Source organism: Prionailurus bengalensis, chromosome C1 (genome assembly GCF_016509475.1).
Source record: "Prionailurus bengalensis isolate Pbe53 chromosome C1, Fcat_Pben_1.1_paternal_pri, whole genome shotgun sequence".
Taxonomy (NCBI): domain Eukaryota; kingdom Metazoa; phylum Chordata; class Mammalia; order Carnivora; family Felidae; genus Prionailurus; species Prionailurus bengalensis.
In genome coordinates this window covers 11,650,849-11,665,191 of record NC_057345.1, presented here as the reverse complement: position 1 = coordinate 11,665,191, position 14,343 = coordinate 11,650,849, and the positions used below count along the sequence as shown (strand labels likewise).

Below are 14,343 nucleotides of genomic sequence, written 5' to 3'. Positions count from 1 at the left end.
TGGGCCCCTTGGATAAGGGGGTTTTAGAGGGACTTGGGGAGGGCCCTATGCCCCGCCCCTCCCCCCCACCCCCCAACAGGTGGTTCACCCACTGCCAGCCGGCCCAGAGAGGCCCCACAGGAGATGCCCAAGATTCTGCGGAGCACACAGGAGCCACACCCAGGGACGCTGCTTCATCAGCCCAGGCTCAGCCAAGGAGGAAGCTGGGGCTGGGGTGAGGGTAGCTGGACCACAGGGTTCTTCTTATTCGTGAGGACAAGCGTCATAAGACCTGGTGAGGGACCTGCTCTCCTGCTTATTTAGGAGCAGTGAGAGGCCAGGAACCCAGGCCTGCGATGCCCACAGGTGGCCACCAGGGGGCCCCCCAAGAGCTCGCTCAGGGCCCGCACAGGTACGTCAACGCCCTTGGAGCTGAGGTGAGGGGGTCTGCAGCTCTGGGAATCGGCTTTATTTTTCTCAGGAGCCTCTGGTTGGGAGTCCTACAACCCCCAGAGGGCCTCTGTACCTGCCCTTGGTGACCGCATACACCCCTGTCTTCATTGTAAATTTGGTGACTTTTCGATGAGCACCCACTGTCCGCTGGTTTTCTGCGGTCTCCATTTCTGCTCTGTCCAGGGTGGAACTTGTCCCTTAAGGCACATAGTGCTTGCGTCACCCGGGATGGACCGTGGTGACCGTGGGGCCCTCTTTGGTGCTAGGTCGGAGCTGCCTGCTACACTGAGCAGTTGAGCTGGGCGGGAGGTGTGCCGTGATGGGGGAAGAGAGGCAGGGTCCCTGCCCAACCTCCTTCACCAGGGCAGCTGAGGCGCCCTGTTTCCTCTTGCCAGGCTGGCTCACTTTGGGGCTGGTGGGTTTGTCAGGCTGGAAATTGCTTTCTTCAACTAGAACAGAGAAAGAGGGGTTGGGGGGAGGGAGGATGTAGAAGAGGCTAAGAGTGGGGGTTCCAGTATTACCTGACTCTGCTCGGGGCTGATTCTGGGGTGAACGTTGAAGCCAGTGCCCCCCCGCCCCCCGCCACTGCACAGATGGAACCATTGAGGTCCAGAGAATGGCAAGACTGGCCACTGGCCACAAAACAGCGGCCAGCCACTCTGGGCCAAGAAGTGAGGCTCATCAGAATCCAGTGAGACCCCTCTAAATTTAGATGGGAGGATACTGGTGCCCCCCCTTGCCTCCCCAGCCTGCTAGAGCATGGCTCCTCTGCCTTGCTCCGCCCCTGGGGCTGTCATACCTCCACCCAAGACACGGAGCCTACAGCTCTGCCCCGGGACGTCACAGGGAGGGACTGAAGGTTCAGCAGCTCGAAGAGGTTGTGTGCCTGGAGGAGGGGTTGTTAGGAAACATTGGAGGACATGTGCTCAGCCCACCCCTCTAGCTTCAATCTCGCCCTGGCCTGGGGGCTGTGAGCTGAGGTGGAGCCCTGGCCAGGGCTCCGTCCCAGTGGGGCCCACCTGCCTGTCTCTGAGCCTGGGAAGGGTAGGGCGGCCGCGTGCATAGTGGTGGGTGGGAGACAGGACCCGGGCCTGCAATGTCCACCATGACCACCAGAGGTCTCCAGAGTCCGCATAAGGGACCAAGGGAGAGGACGGGTTTATTTAAAGGGATCCAGGATCATCCAGCAGCACCGAGGAACTGAGGCCTCCCCCAGGTCCCCAACCCCATGTGCCAGGCTCTGTGTTGCAGGGTGGGAGGGGATCAGCATTCAGAGTGATTAAGTAATGTGCCCAAGATCACACGAGGAGAATATGGTAGAGCTGAAACCGAGACCCATGTGTACCTTTATGCAAAGACACATTTTTAACTACTGTCTCTCTCCACCCAGAGGCTTCTCTTCTCCCAAGCTCTCCCTCTTCCCTTAGTCTTTGCGTCATCCCAAGAATCCTAGCAATAAAGGCTGGAGAGGACAAGGACTGCTGTGTCCATTCCGCAGATGAGGAAGCAGACCCAAGAGAAGGAGACAGAGCGTGCCAAGAAAGCTGGAGCCCAAGTTCCCCTCTTGGGCTCTTTCCCTCTACCCCACAGTCCTTGTCTGCCCGCACGCCCGCATGCCCGCAGGCCCCAACCCTCCCCACTGTCTCCCACTACCTGGTGCAGGGAGGTCTCCGGAGACAGCTGCAGGGTCACTGGCTCCACGGGACAGCCCCCCGCCAAGATGTCCTGGAGACACTGCTTGGGGGTGGTGGGAAAATCATGGGGGGCCCGGGCCAGCCACCCCTTCCTCCAGGCCGGCCCCCTAGAACCACCTTTCCCAGAGGCCCCCTCCCCTCACGACCCTGCTGACCACTCCCCGTCCTGTACTCACCTGGTGTCCTGGAGCCCAGGAAGGTGGCTCAGCCTGGAGTGCCTGCACCAGGTGGGCCCTTTCCATGGTGCCCACCAGGATCTGGGACTCTGCACAAGTGGAGAGGGAGAGAGCCACATCAGGAAGGAGAAACTTGCATCTGCTGGGCGCCGACTACGTGCCAAGAACTGTACTGGCTGTTCTCGTGTCTCTCAGGAACCTACAGCAGCCTGTGGGTCAGGAACTATTACGCTACATTTTACAGAAGAGGAAGCTGAGGCTCAGAGGCACAGAGAGGTTGATCGTCTTGCCCAAGGTCGCTCAGCTTTTGATGTGGAGGCCTGGTGGTTGAGGGCAGCTGGGTGAGGCTGCCAGGGGGCCGGGCGGTTACCCGCCCACCCTGACCGCCCCTGTGGCGGGGCCTCGAGGCAAGAGCAGGTTTGGGAGAACTAGCGTGAAGATATCTGTGCATCACGGCCGGGCTTTGCCCCTCATTCCCCACAGGAAATGCACCGTGTGCTGAGGGCTTGGCAAGCCTCACTCCAGGCCATGACCGGAGCGGGCACAGGTTTGAGGGGGCAGTCCTGGTAGTCTTCCTTCTTGTCAAGCAAAATTAAAACTTTACAGCTAGAAAAAACAAAAACAAAAACAAAAAACAAAAAACTTTACAACTAGAAAAAAAAAAAAACACCTTTACAACTAGATAGGTAAATACTGTCCCTTTAAACAACAACGACAACAATAACAATTAAAGCTGTGTCTTAGGTGAGCGCCAGGGTCCCACAACCTGCGCCTGTGCTGGTTGGGGGCTCTTTGCTTCCTGTGGCTCTAAGGGTAGAAGTGGACTTTGTCTTGGAGGCCAGTTCTGTCTTTGTTCCAGGAGGTGAAGCCTCTTAGGGGAGTCAGACATATGCAAGTATTTCCAAACGGGACATTTGGTGTATTCTGTGGGATAATGTTAAAGGTATCCCAGTTTGAGTGGGGAGAGGGCCTGGCATTTGGGGTGAGAACCTCCGACAACTCCATATTGCATTGGTCCCTGTTTTCCAGGTAGGGAAACTGCAATTCTTAGAGCTTGAGGGGTTTGCCCAGGCTTCTGTTGCTCATAAAGGACTTTATGGTCTCTTGGGGTGGGTATGGGGGTGACCCATACAGTTGTGCAGGTCGCTCCCTGAACAAGGCACCTGCTAAAAGGATGAGTGGGCGTCAAAATCCAGCTGTGCTATGCTTGCCAAGTGTGTACCTTGCCTTGTTTGCACATATGGGCTGGCGGTGGCCCGAGTGGACGCAGCTGCCTCCCCCCCGGCATGTCTTTCCCACTCTTACTGTACGTGTCCCAGTGGGAAATGATGCTCTAGCTAGATCCTTCCCCAAGATTCAGCTCGTGTGTCTTTTAACAAAGGGGCCCATCCATTTTTCTCCAAAGAGATCTTTCTCATGGCAACGGGGTTTCAAGAGAGGTGACTAAGCCGGGGAATGCTTCAAGGGGAGACCCTGGTAGTGTTCCCATCGATTTATCCCCACTCCCAAGCACACGAGGACTGGTTTCTAAAATTCCTAAAGGTATCCGCAGAGTGCCTTACAAGCCCCCTCTCGTCTCTCATTTAAACGTGTCAACCACCCCAAGCAGGGCGGTTGCTGTCAGTGAGGAAACCGAGGCTCAAAGAGGTGAAGTGACCCACCTGAGGTCACACAGTTGTAGAGAGAAGATTCAGACTCAGGTGCCTGACAGGTCCCATGCCCTGCTTTCCCTTTCCTGGACCTGAGCCCCCAAGGCTGGGGAGAAAGGTGGAGGGAATGTCCCCTCCCCACCCGCGCTCCCCCCTTCCTGCCGGGCACCTGTGCTTTCCACCAGGAGGTACTTGGCCATGTCCGTGGAGGTCACGACCTTGACCACTTCCTCCAGCGGTGTGTCCTTGGCCACCGTGGTGATGGTAGCGTTCATGAAGTGCTCCACAGTCACACGGTGAGAGCTGAAGGCAGAAGGGCGCTCCCTTCAGGTCCTGGAGTGGCAGGATATCCAGACCCCAGGACGAGGCAGGGGTACCTGGTTCTTGGCTGTGGGCAGGCGCTGAGACATTCCTAGGAGGAGCAACTAGGGTGGGGAGGAACTTGGCAGAACCCCAAGGTGGGGAGGAACTTGGGGACCGGCTCACCTATGGCCTGACTCTGGATTCCTAGCTCTCAAACCCCTGTCTCCCCGCCCAGACTGTCTCCGCTTTGGTTTGTTTTACTCGGAAGCCTTCCCTGAAAATTTTCATTTGAAGGGAAGTTTTATGGCAAAATGAAAAAAAACGCTTTCAAGTTTGAAAATCACTGGAGTAGCCACCCCCGTTTTACAGATGGAGAAACTGAGGTCCGGAGCAAGGTGGCAGCTTGCACATGTTGGGAGCTGGGCCTTGGGTCTCAGAGACTCTCGGTCCTGCTTCTCTGGGAACAGAGGCTGCCATGTGAGGACCTCAAAGCCTGATTCCAGCCCCCTGTGTCCCAGTCAGGACAGCAGAGCAGGAGTGGGAGGCAGGAGGGGACCTCCCAGATCTGGCGTTGATTCTCTGTGGGACGCGAGCAGGACAAGGCATCTCTCTGAGCGCCAGTTTCCAGCAAATCGGCAATCTCTGTCCTACCGTCACGAGGACAGACTGATGGCTAATGAGCCGCAGAGAGGCCCAGGAGGCCAAGGACTTGCCCAAGGTCATGCAGGGAGCTGGAGAGAGTGGGGACGAGGTGGCTGTGTGTTGGCCTCTTCCATACCACCCAGGTCCAAGGCCAGCCACAGTGAGGGTTTTGTGGGGTTTTTTTTGGAGGTGGGGCCTCACCCCAGCCCACCCAGACCCATCACCCCATCAACCAGCCCAAAGTGGGCACCTCTCACCTGATTTTCCGACCTCGGATCCACGGGAGGTACGGCAGCTTCTTGACAATGATGGTGCCATCATAGAAGGAAGGCTGGAAGCTCTGGGCGATGGCGTTCGCTGCCAGCACGGCCATCAACACCGGCAACGCGTGCACTATCTGGCCGGTCAGCTCGAAGGCCAGCAGCGCCGTGGAGATGGTGTGGGTCACAGCCCCTGAGAAGGCCGCAGCCCCTGCAGGGGGCAGACCCAGGGGCGGGGCGGCTCAGGCCAGGGGCCAGCCTCGTGCAGAGCACAGAGCCACCCGGGGCTAAGGCCACGTGCTAGACGGCAGCTGTCCAGAGGCCACACGCTGGAGGTGCCCCGGTGGCTGGGCTCGGTGAGGGGGAGCGTGGTAAGGGAGAGTGTGGGGCACCAGGGACAAGACGGGAGCCAGAGAGAGTCACGGGGGCTCAGGGAGGGGGCTCACGGGGAGGCGCAGTGACCACCCCATGCCCCGCAGAACCACCGGCTGACCCCCCAGGTCCAGCCCAGGTCCGCCCTGGGGAGTCCGCCCGGGAGTCTCCCCGCCCAGGGGGGACTCAGCGCACTCACCTGCCAGGGCATACCCTCCAGGCATAATGGGGTTGGTGACCCCTCCGGCCACGATGCCCTCAGGGAAGGCAACAGCCAGGGCCTCCCCGATGAGGCGCCCGATGGCAGCTCCTGGCCACAGACAGCAGGGGGAGGGGGAGCCAGGCTGACTGGGCTCCCACAGCCCTCCGTTCCTGGGGACTAACCTCAGTACCCTCGGAGGAGGGAGGGGAGGGGCCAAGAGCCACAGCCCTGCCCCAGTAACCCTGAACCTCTCAGACCCTCAGAACCCCAGACTTACCGAGGATGAATATGGGCATGAAGTAGCCGGCAGGCATGGGGATTGTGGTGGCCAGAATCAGCATCCAGAACTGCGGGCGGTGGGAACCCAGCAGGGCAGAGGTTAGGGGCAACCGGACAGGAGTGGACGAGAAGAGGGAATAGATGGGGGGACAGGGGAGTGTCCCGGGGGGAAGGGGGTCGCGCGGGCACACGCCCCCATCGCCGGTGTCTGCTGTTGACCAGGAAGGCGCTGACCGAGGGCAGGAAACCCGTCCTGACAAAGTGCCTACTGTGTGCCTGGCACCGTGCCGAGGGCTTTCCTCTCCTCCTTCTCAACCTTCCCTCCGAGGCCGACACAGCTTTTTAGAGATGTTTTAAGAGACGAGGCCGACACGTTTTAAGAGACGAGGCAACCGAGGCTCAGAGAACTGAAGCAACTTGGCCAGGGTTGCACAGCTGGCGGGAGTCAGATCAGGCGGGCTGGGCGGAAGAGGCCCGGGCCACGGACAAGCATCCCCCTCCCAGGCTGGTCTCCACTCTGTGCGCTCCCCTGGGGGCCCCCTGGCACCCACCTTCATAACCAGGAAGAAGGCGAGGGTCCCAAAGATGGTGAACCGTGGGTGGTACCACTCGAACCACAGGTTCTGGGGGTCGAGCTCCTCAGGCCAGGGCGGGGATGAGTTCCGGGTCATCAGCGCCCACGAGTTGTTGTCGAACAGTGACTCCAGATGCTGCTTCATGGACAGCTGGTGCGGGGGACAGGTCGGTGAGGGGGCTGGGGGGCCCCTTCCTGCCACCCCCCTGCCCTGCCCCTGCCCCGAGTCTTCCTCTGCCCTGTCCCGCCTCGGGAAGGGCTCTGACGTCCCAGAGCTGCGGTGTCCTCGTCTGGAACTCGAGGATGACCCACAGGCTTCCCCTTACGGGTGTGGTGGGGATTACGCGAGATGACGGGCACAAAGTGGGTGACGGATGGCGGGAGGGGGTTCCCAGCCCTGCACCCCTTACCCGAGAAGCGATGAAGCGGCCCACGCCAGGGGGGTAGGTGATGGAAGCAAGAACCAAGGCGGCCAGGGCGGAATACAGAGGCTTGCTGTGGGGTGGGGGTGGAGGGGGCGGGTAAGCTCCAGTGCTGGCCCCCCTCTTCCCTCACCCCCCCGGGAAGGGGAAAAGGACAAGAGCGGGCCCCCCCACCACCCTGGGGGCCGGATCCACTCCAGGAGAGGAACCCTGTGGGGGTCAGCCCCACCCCGCCCAGACGGAGCTCCCATCAGGCCACGGGGGCCACGCGTGGCGGGCCTGGGGCAGAGGAGGCCGACTCTGAGATGCCAATGCCAGGGGGCGGGCAAGGTTTGGGAGGAGAGGGGCTCAGTTAGCCCTTCCGGCTCCATGGGAAAGTGGGCCTTCCGTGGGGGGTGCAAACTCAGTGACAGAGTGAGGGGTTGGTAGTCCAGCAAGCTGGAGGTGGTGGAGGGGTGGCTGAGGGGACCCGGAGAGGGGCTGTTAGGAGGGAACCAGGGCTCCATAAGTGGCGTGGGGGCTAGGAAGGTTTGGGGGGCTCTGTAGGAGGATGACAGTACAGAGGGCAGGGCTCTCTATAAAACAGATCAGGAGGCTGAGAGTAGGGGCCCGGGGGTTGCTTCCCCTGAGAGGTCCCCAGTCCCTGCCCAGAGCCCACCTGGTGGCCAGCAGTTTGGAGGTGACCCGGTTGGTCTTGACAAAAGCAAGGAAGGTTCGCTGACAGAAGAGGTAAGCACAGCTCAGGATGCCACAGATGGCCCTGGGGAGGGGAGGGGAGTTCTGGAGCCCCAGCCCGGAAACAGGGTGGCAGTTCAGGCCTGGGGGGGGGGGAGGCCCCCAGTGGGGGGCACTCACTCACCCCAGGGCCACAAAAAAGAAGATCTCTGGCAGGTCGAAGGGGACATCCACCCTGAAATTGGTCTTGTAGAGGGAGGTGATGGTCTCTGGGGATGGAGGGGAATGATCAGGGACCACGCTCCCACCCCAGCCAAACCCCAGTCCCAGCCTCAACAAACAGGCGTGGGGGTCGTGCCAAGTCCTGCCCCCACGAAGTATCCTTTCCCGGCATTCAAGGCCCCAACAACCAGCCTTTGCCTCTTTGCTCACCGGGCCATCTTGTACTCTCAGGGCCCCCATCCTTCATGCCCAGTACAGGTCGGGAAGGAGAGGGGAGAGGGAGGGGAGAGGGAGAAAAGCGGGAAAGAGGGGAGGGGGGGAAGGGACGAGGAGGGAGCCGGGCCTGGGGTCAGGTGGTCTGATGGGGACTCACCCTGCTCGCTGTTGAAGACTGCCAGGAGGCGGAACATGAAGGCCCCGCAGGTGGCAGCGAAGAAGCCCCTCCAGTAATCCCAGACAGAGAAGTGGGAAGACATGACCTCGATGCTGAACAGGACGCCTGAAGGTGATGCTGAGCTTAGAGCCCCACCCCCACCCATCCAGCACCCTGACCCCTCCCGTCCTGCGCTCCTCTCTCCTTCAGGCCTGCCCTCTCTCTTCGGTCCTGACCTGAAGTGAGGGAGGGCAGGCAGGAGCCCAGGGCAGACGCCTGTGTGTGCCCTCCTGGGCCATCTCAATCCCTCCAATAGCCCTAGGGGGTGGGGCCATTCTGGTCCCCATTTTATAGACAAGGAGGTGAGTCTCAGAGGGCTGACCCCACCAGCCCAGGGTCACGCAGGGAAGCTGGATTTCAAACCCGGGTCTGCCTGGCGTAACCCTGAAGTGTCTCAATAAACACGTCCACCCCACCCAGGGGTGGCCGTGCCCTCAAAAGTCTGCTGTAAGAACCAAGATCTCAGCTGGCCCCCATCCCTCCTGCAGGTCCCTCAGCTGGACGCAGGAGTGAACGGATCAGTCCACAGCGGTAGGGGACAGGAGCGGTGTGGGGGGGCCCCCGGGGTGCAGGGAGGGGTGCGAGGGAGGGTCTCACCGCTGAAGGGCGCTGCAAACACTGTGGCCACACCCACCGCGGCCGCTGCCACCAGCATCTCGTTCTGCTTGCTCTTGTTCTGTGCGAGAGGGGATGGGGGCGGGGGGAGTCCGGGGCTCAGAGTCAGCCCCCACCCTCCCCTCCTTCTCGCCCCTCCAAGGACGGCCCTCCCTGACTCCCTTACCTCAGGCTCCCCAATGGCCTTGGTGTGCACACGGCCCAGGTAGGCAGCGATCATCACAGACAGGTGCACGAAGGGGCCCTGCGGTGGGGGGGGGGGGGGGGGGGGGCGTGGGCACAGGGGCGGGGCTTGCCTCTGGTGGGGGGGCGTGTCAGAGCCCTAGCCACTCCCCCTCGGGGCCCAGGGTTGGGGGCAGGGGGGGCGCAGAGAGAGCCTCATCCAGGCCCGCATCGATACCCGTCCACACCCTTCTTCGTTTCCCGGTTCTTTTGTCACACGCTGGGGACCCAGCCTGTCTCCTCCCCAAGACTGAGCCCCTGAAGGCAGGCATCAGCCTGAGTCCCCGCTGACCCGGCTTCTGTGGGGCCCTGGGGGGAAAGGCAGAGGGGGCGGGGCGGGGTAGGAATGCTCTGCCCATACCACTTTGCCCAGGAAAAGGGTGCTGCCGGTGGCCAGGGTGCAGGTAAGGCCCACGACCTTGGCCCCGAAGTTCTTAATATCCAGGTAGTCCTCCAACACCACGCCTGACAGAATAGTCTTCAGCTCTGGGATTCCAGAACCTTGGCAGGGGATGGACAGGGGGGCAAGAGGAGGCACAGTCTCCAGATTAGACCTTAACACTTCACCCTGCGCAAAATGTGCCACGCTGTGAACCTGTCGGGTCCTCCAAAACCCTGAGTTGGGATTTGCAAATTCATTTGCAGAGGTGAGGGTCAGAGAGGGGGACGTGAGCTGCCCGTGTTGTTCCAGCTGAGCCTGGCGGACAGCTCTGGCAAGGTGGGGGGAACCCAGGACAGAAGCTCAGGCCACCCGCGGATGTGCCCCTGGAGCTCCCCAGCGCTGGCCTGGAGCTGGAGGCAGAGCTGAGAGGCCCTGGGGGAGCCGTGCCCCTCCTCCCTGGGGAACCCGCCACCAGGGCTCCCCGTCACCACCCAGAAGAGCCCTAAGAAAGGAAGCAGAGCCAGCAGTGAGCCAAGAGTCCAGATCTGGCCTTCTCGCTGTGTGACTCTGGGGCAGTGACACGACTCCCCTGAGCCTGGCCTCCCTGGCTGTGAAATGGGGTCACTGCTTCCTGCCTCCCCCTATCAGAAGCCGCGAGGGACAGGAAAAGGCTTTGGCACGAGGCTCCGCGGTACAAAGCACACAGGCAAATGGCTCACCTCCAGAGAAGGGTGTGATGCTCTGGCTGAAGCCAGAGGAGAAGGAGACCAGGGCCACAGGGTACACAGTCCAGGAGAGATACCGGAGCAGGTGGCTGTCCCCAATCTCCCGGTAGAGCCACTTGTGTGCTGGGGACACCCGGGAGTCAGGGAGCCATCACAGCCCTCAGGTGTCCCCCGACCAGGAAGCGGAGGCTCAAAGAGGGGAGGCCCGGGGCCACCCAGGGGGCAGCAGATCCCCAAATGGAGGGAGACGTAGGACCCTGGGTCTATATTCCAGTGTCGCTGCTCCCTAGCTGAGTGACCTTGGGCAAGTGACTTAACCTCTGTGAGCCTCTGCTTCCCCGTCTGTCAGAAGGGCTAGCAGTGGGACTTCCCTCCCAAGGTCATTGTGAGAAAGCTCTCAGATCATGGCCGGGGCATGTGCATAGCAGGTGCTCAGGAGACCCCCTGAGCAAGTCCGCCAGAGGGGTGTTAGAACCTTCCTGCCCCCTTACCCCGGTTCCTGGGAGATCTCAGGGGGCAGAGAGCCTGCTGAGGCGTGGGAAAAGAAAGGTCTGTGTCTGGTAGCCTGAGCCAGTGCCCTCGCCCGGAGTTACTGAGCCGAGAGCAAGGAGGGAGGGAGGAGAAGAAACAGGGGCAGCAAGAACAGGTGGGCAGAAGCTCGGAGGACGAAGGGCTCTTGGGCACATCCGGGCCTCTCTTGCTCATCGTGCAGATGAGGAGACTGAGGCCCATAGAGAGGCAGGAGCCTGCCCAGGGTTGCACAGCAAATCGAGAGCAGCGCCTGCACAGACCCAGGCCTCCTCCCTACCCGGAGCCTTCCTCCACCCGCGATGCACCTGGCGGCCCATGTGGCATCCCGAGAGCGTGCGTAGAAGCCTGTGTCCAGAGCAGGAGTGCGTGCCAGGGAGGGGTTACCTCTGACCACGCGCCCGATAGCGAAGTTCATGGCGTAGCTGATCAGGGCCATGAGCACCCCGAGGGTCATCAGGAAGTACCAGTCCTCCCCGACGCGGAACAGCTTCTGCTTCAGCCACTCCAGGCCCCCTGGGGCAGGGGCACTGGGTCATAGCCCGGGGCAAGCACGGCCCCTTCCCTGGAGGCCTGCTCAGGCTCAGGGCAGGGAGGGCAGGGGCAGTGTGGGGCTGGGGCCATGTGGTCAAGCCCAGGGTAGCCCAGAAGGGGGTCTGCACACGAGGGGCAGAGCAGGAACTTGGGCAAGTGAAGGTGGCCGCACGGTGGGCCCTGGCGGGGTACAGAGGCCTGGCACCCTCCCCACCCACCCCCCACCCACACTGGATACTCATGGAAGAATGATGGGGCAGCAGGGGGTGGGGAGTGTGTGCTGAGAGCTACAGCTTTCTCCAGTGTCTCCACAGGGCCCACAGCTTACAGAACACAAGGGGCTAGCAGGACCCCTCCATGTCTCCAGACCCGTGGGGCCATCCTACAGGCCGCACCGGTGTCAGACCAGGCAGCACCCACTGGGCCCGGAGCAAAGCCCCCAGTATAGCCATCAGGCCTTGGGACCTGCTCTCCCCAAAGGCAGACAACAGACATCTAGCACGTCTGACCCATAGGCAAAGGGACAGGCAGACAGATCCCTTCCCTCCCGGCCGCCCAGTGATTGTGGGCACATCAAGGCAGGGCAGCTCTTGGACTTCAAGGTGGGTGGGGGAGGTGGGGTCTGGGTAGACAGGGGTGACGTCCTGAGGGGTCTTCGATAGGGAGAGGAAGGGACCTAGCTCTCACCTCGAATGCCTCTGCGGATGCGGGGACACGGGCCCCATAGCTCCTGAAGAGTCACAGGGCTCCCCGAGGAGCCCTCGCGCAGCCCTACCAGCTCTTCCATCGGGTCCCTGAGCAGACAGACAGACAGACAGACCCTTGCTAAGCTGCTCCAGTGGCTTTACCCTGCCACGTGGCCCTTCCAGTGCCCCTACTTCCCAGATAAAAAGGAAAAGCGTTTTCCTGTTTGCATGTGTGTGCATGTGTGCGTGTGTGTGTGTGTGTGTGTGTGTGAAGTTACCAGGAGGGGACATAGGTCTGCTGTGCCCTCATCACTAAGGGGGTGCCACCGAGGATGCGGGGTGGGGACCGGGGTTCCTAACTGTGCCCTGTGTCCAGTACCATGTTGATCAAGGCAGGACCCCAAGCCTCAGAACTCCCTTCCCCTGCTGTGGACACAGCTCCTGCTTGGCTCCTTCCAGTGCTCAGAGCAATCTCCTTGCCCCGCGGAGTCACTCACTCTGTGGGGTCCCCAGGGGCTACTCTGACTCCCCCTACCCATCCCTGAGCCCCCCTCTCCTCTGCTCAGGCCACAGAGGCAGGTAAACCTCAGGTGCTCAAGGAAAGCCCGTGAGGATTGAAATGAGGTGCTGGCCCTCTGCCCCCCAGCCTCCTGCCCCAGCCCGACCTGCCCTGGCCCAGCTTCCACCCAACCCAGGCCCCGGCTCCACACCCAGCAGCCCCTCACCTCTGTCCGTTGGCCCTGCTGCGGCCCCAGCCAGCTCTCCTCTAACAGAGACACTTCTGCCTGCAGCCCAGATGCACCTGAGCAGGTCTGCGCTCCACCAATCAACAACCTAGGCCCCCCTCCCTCCCCGCCCTGCCCGGGTTTACCGTGGCCATTAAGAATGTCCTTGACAAACCAACCAGAACTGCCCAGGCCGGTTGAGCCGTGCAGGCCAGAGCGGCCAAGGGGGACCAGGAGCAGGAGCTTCCCAAAACCCAGGACAGCCACACGGAGGGTGGCACTCAAGCACGCTGCAGGTGCCTGCTGTGAGCTGGGGGACATGGGAGAGAGAAACTCCTGCACACCAGCAGGACAGGGAGGGGTCATCTGCGGGGGGCTGAGGGTCAGGGCCCTGGATTCTCAGATCGGGGCATGGAAAGGGTTTAAAAAAGCAGAGAAGAGGGACGCCTGGGTGGCTCAGTCGGTTAAGTATCCGACTCCTGATTGGGGCTCAGGTCATGATCTCATGGTTCGGTTGGTGAGATTGAGCCCCGTGTCAGGCTTGGGGCTGACAGCATGGAACCTGCTTGGGATTCTCCCTCTGCCCCTCCCCCACTCGCTCTCCTGTTTCTCTCTCTCTCTCAAAATAAGTAAATAAACTCAAAGAAGCACCAGAAGCAGCAGCAGCAGAGAAGGGAGAGGGGAGAAAGCCAGTGGAGCTGGAGGAAGACCTTGGGCAAAGGCGAGGGGCCCCATTGCTGCTGTCCCCTGGCTGTGTGCCAGGCTCTGTGCTCAACCCTCCCCCAAATCCGTGAGCGCTCACAGAAACCCAACGAGGTGGGAGGTATTATCCCATTTTAAAGAAATTGGAGTCTCTGGGGGGTGATGCTTCCGCTCCAAGGTCACAGACACCGAGGGCAGAGCCGGAATTCCCAACCAGGTTGGTCAAACTCCAGCCCACACACTCTCCACTGCCCACCTTGCTCGGAGATCGGGGGGTTGGGGACAGACCTACAAGCTGGAGCAGGGGCAGCGATTTGGGGCACCACAGACCCCCGAGGCCTGGGGAGGAACTTGAACTTGATCCTCACATCCGGCCCTTCTGGTCTCAGAAAACTGCCCTCTCAAACTATAATGCCGAGTGAAAGCCACAGACGGTCCCACCCCAGCAGAGGGTAGGACTGAGGGCACGAGGGACATGGTGAGGGAACAAGGTTATGTGCCTGCCGCATGCCAGGCCCTTCGTGTTTGCAACACTGTTCATCCTCCCACGGCCTTATGAATCAAGGGCGGTATCACCATTTCACAGCCTCTGATCGAGGATCAGAGAGGTGCCGGCACGTGTCTACAGTCACACAGCAGAGGCTGAACCCAGCCCTAGGCTGCCTGGCTCCCCCCCTCCCTGGAGTTCCTTCAGTCCCTGTGGCTTTAATCAGCCAGGGCAAGGGTTTGAGCACAAAGCAATAGATTTGGGTCTGATGCCGCTTTTGGAAAGATTTGGGCAAGAGATTTGGGGTAACTGCCCTCCTTCCCCCCCCCCCCCCCCCCCCCCGCCAAAGCTCCTCTGTGAAAATCATCATGGCCCTTCCGTGACGTGTTAAAATCCTGGCAC

The 14,343-nt window shown here is 61.1% G+C and overlaps 1 protein-coding gene across 2 annotated transcripts; it reads right to left on the bottom strand.

Moving 5' to 3' along the window:
- Positions 1-433: 433 nt before the first annotated feature.
- CLCNKA (chloride voltage-gated channel Ka) lies at positions 434-12,824 on the bottom strand. 2 transcript variants are annotated; one of them, XM_043573851.1, is made up of 20 exons: positions 12,753-12,824; positions 12,029-12,135; positions 11,195-11,323; positions 10,274-10,402; positions 9,534-9,673; positions 9,117-9,194; positions 8,933-9,011; positions 8,276-8,401; positions 7,865-7,949; positions 7,664-7,765; positions 6,994-7,078; positions 6,561-6,734; positions 6,008-6,077; positions 5,728-5,838; positions 5,154-5,367; positions 4,121-4,254; positions 2,303-2,391; positions 2,086-2,169; positions 1,232-1,318; positions 434-881 (listed from the first exon to the last, which is right to left on the bottom strand). In XM_043573851.1, exons 2-20 carry the CDS (start codon positions 12,126-12,128, stop codon positions 834-836), a joined length of 2,064 nt encoding a protein of 687 aa, XP_043429786.1. In that variant the 5' UTR covers positions 12,129-12,135; positions 12,753-12,824; the 3' UTR covers positions 434-833. The 2 variants fall into 2 exon arrangements, with proteins under 2 accessions (XP_043429786.1, XP_043429787.1); XM_043573852.1 differs by having other exon boundaries at positions 2,086-2,166.
- Between the last annotated feature and the right edge of the window lie 1,519 nt (positions 12,825-14,343).

What these genes read in the sequence shown, in the direction of transcription:
- CLCNKA (XM_043573851.1), bottom strand. Translation starts at nt 12,128, where the DNA reads ATGGAAGAGCTGGTAGGGCTGCGCGAGGGCTCCTCGGGGAGCCCTGTG. An exon ending in TTCTTTTTTGTGGCCCTGGG is followed by an intron (nt 7,766 to 7,864) that starts GTGAGTGAGTGC and finishes TCCCCTCCCCAG; the next exon opens with GGCCATCTGTGGCATCCTGA. An exon ending in TCCAAACTGCTGGCCACCAG is followed by an intron (nt 7,079 to 7,663) that starts GTGGGCTCTGGG and finishes CCCACCCCACAG; the next exon opens with CAAGCCTCTGTATTCCGCCC.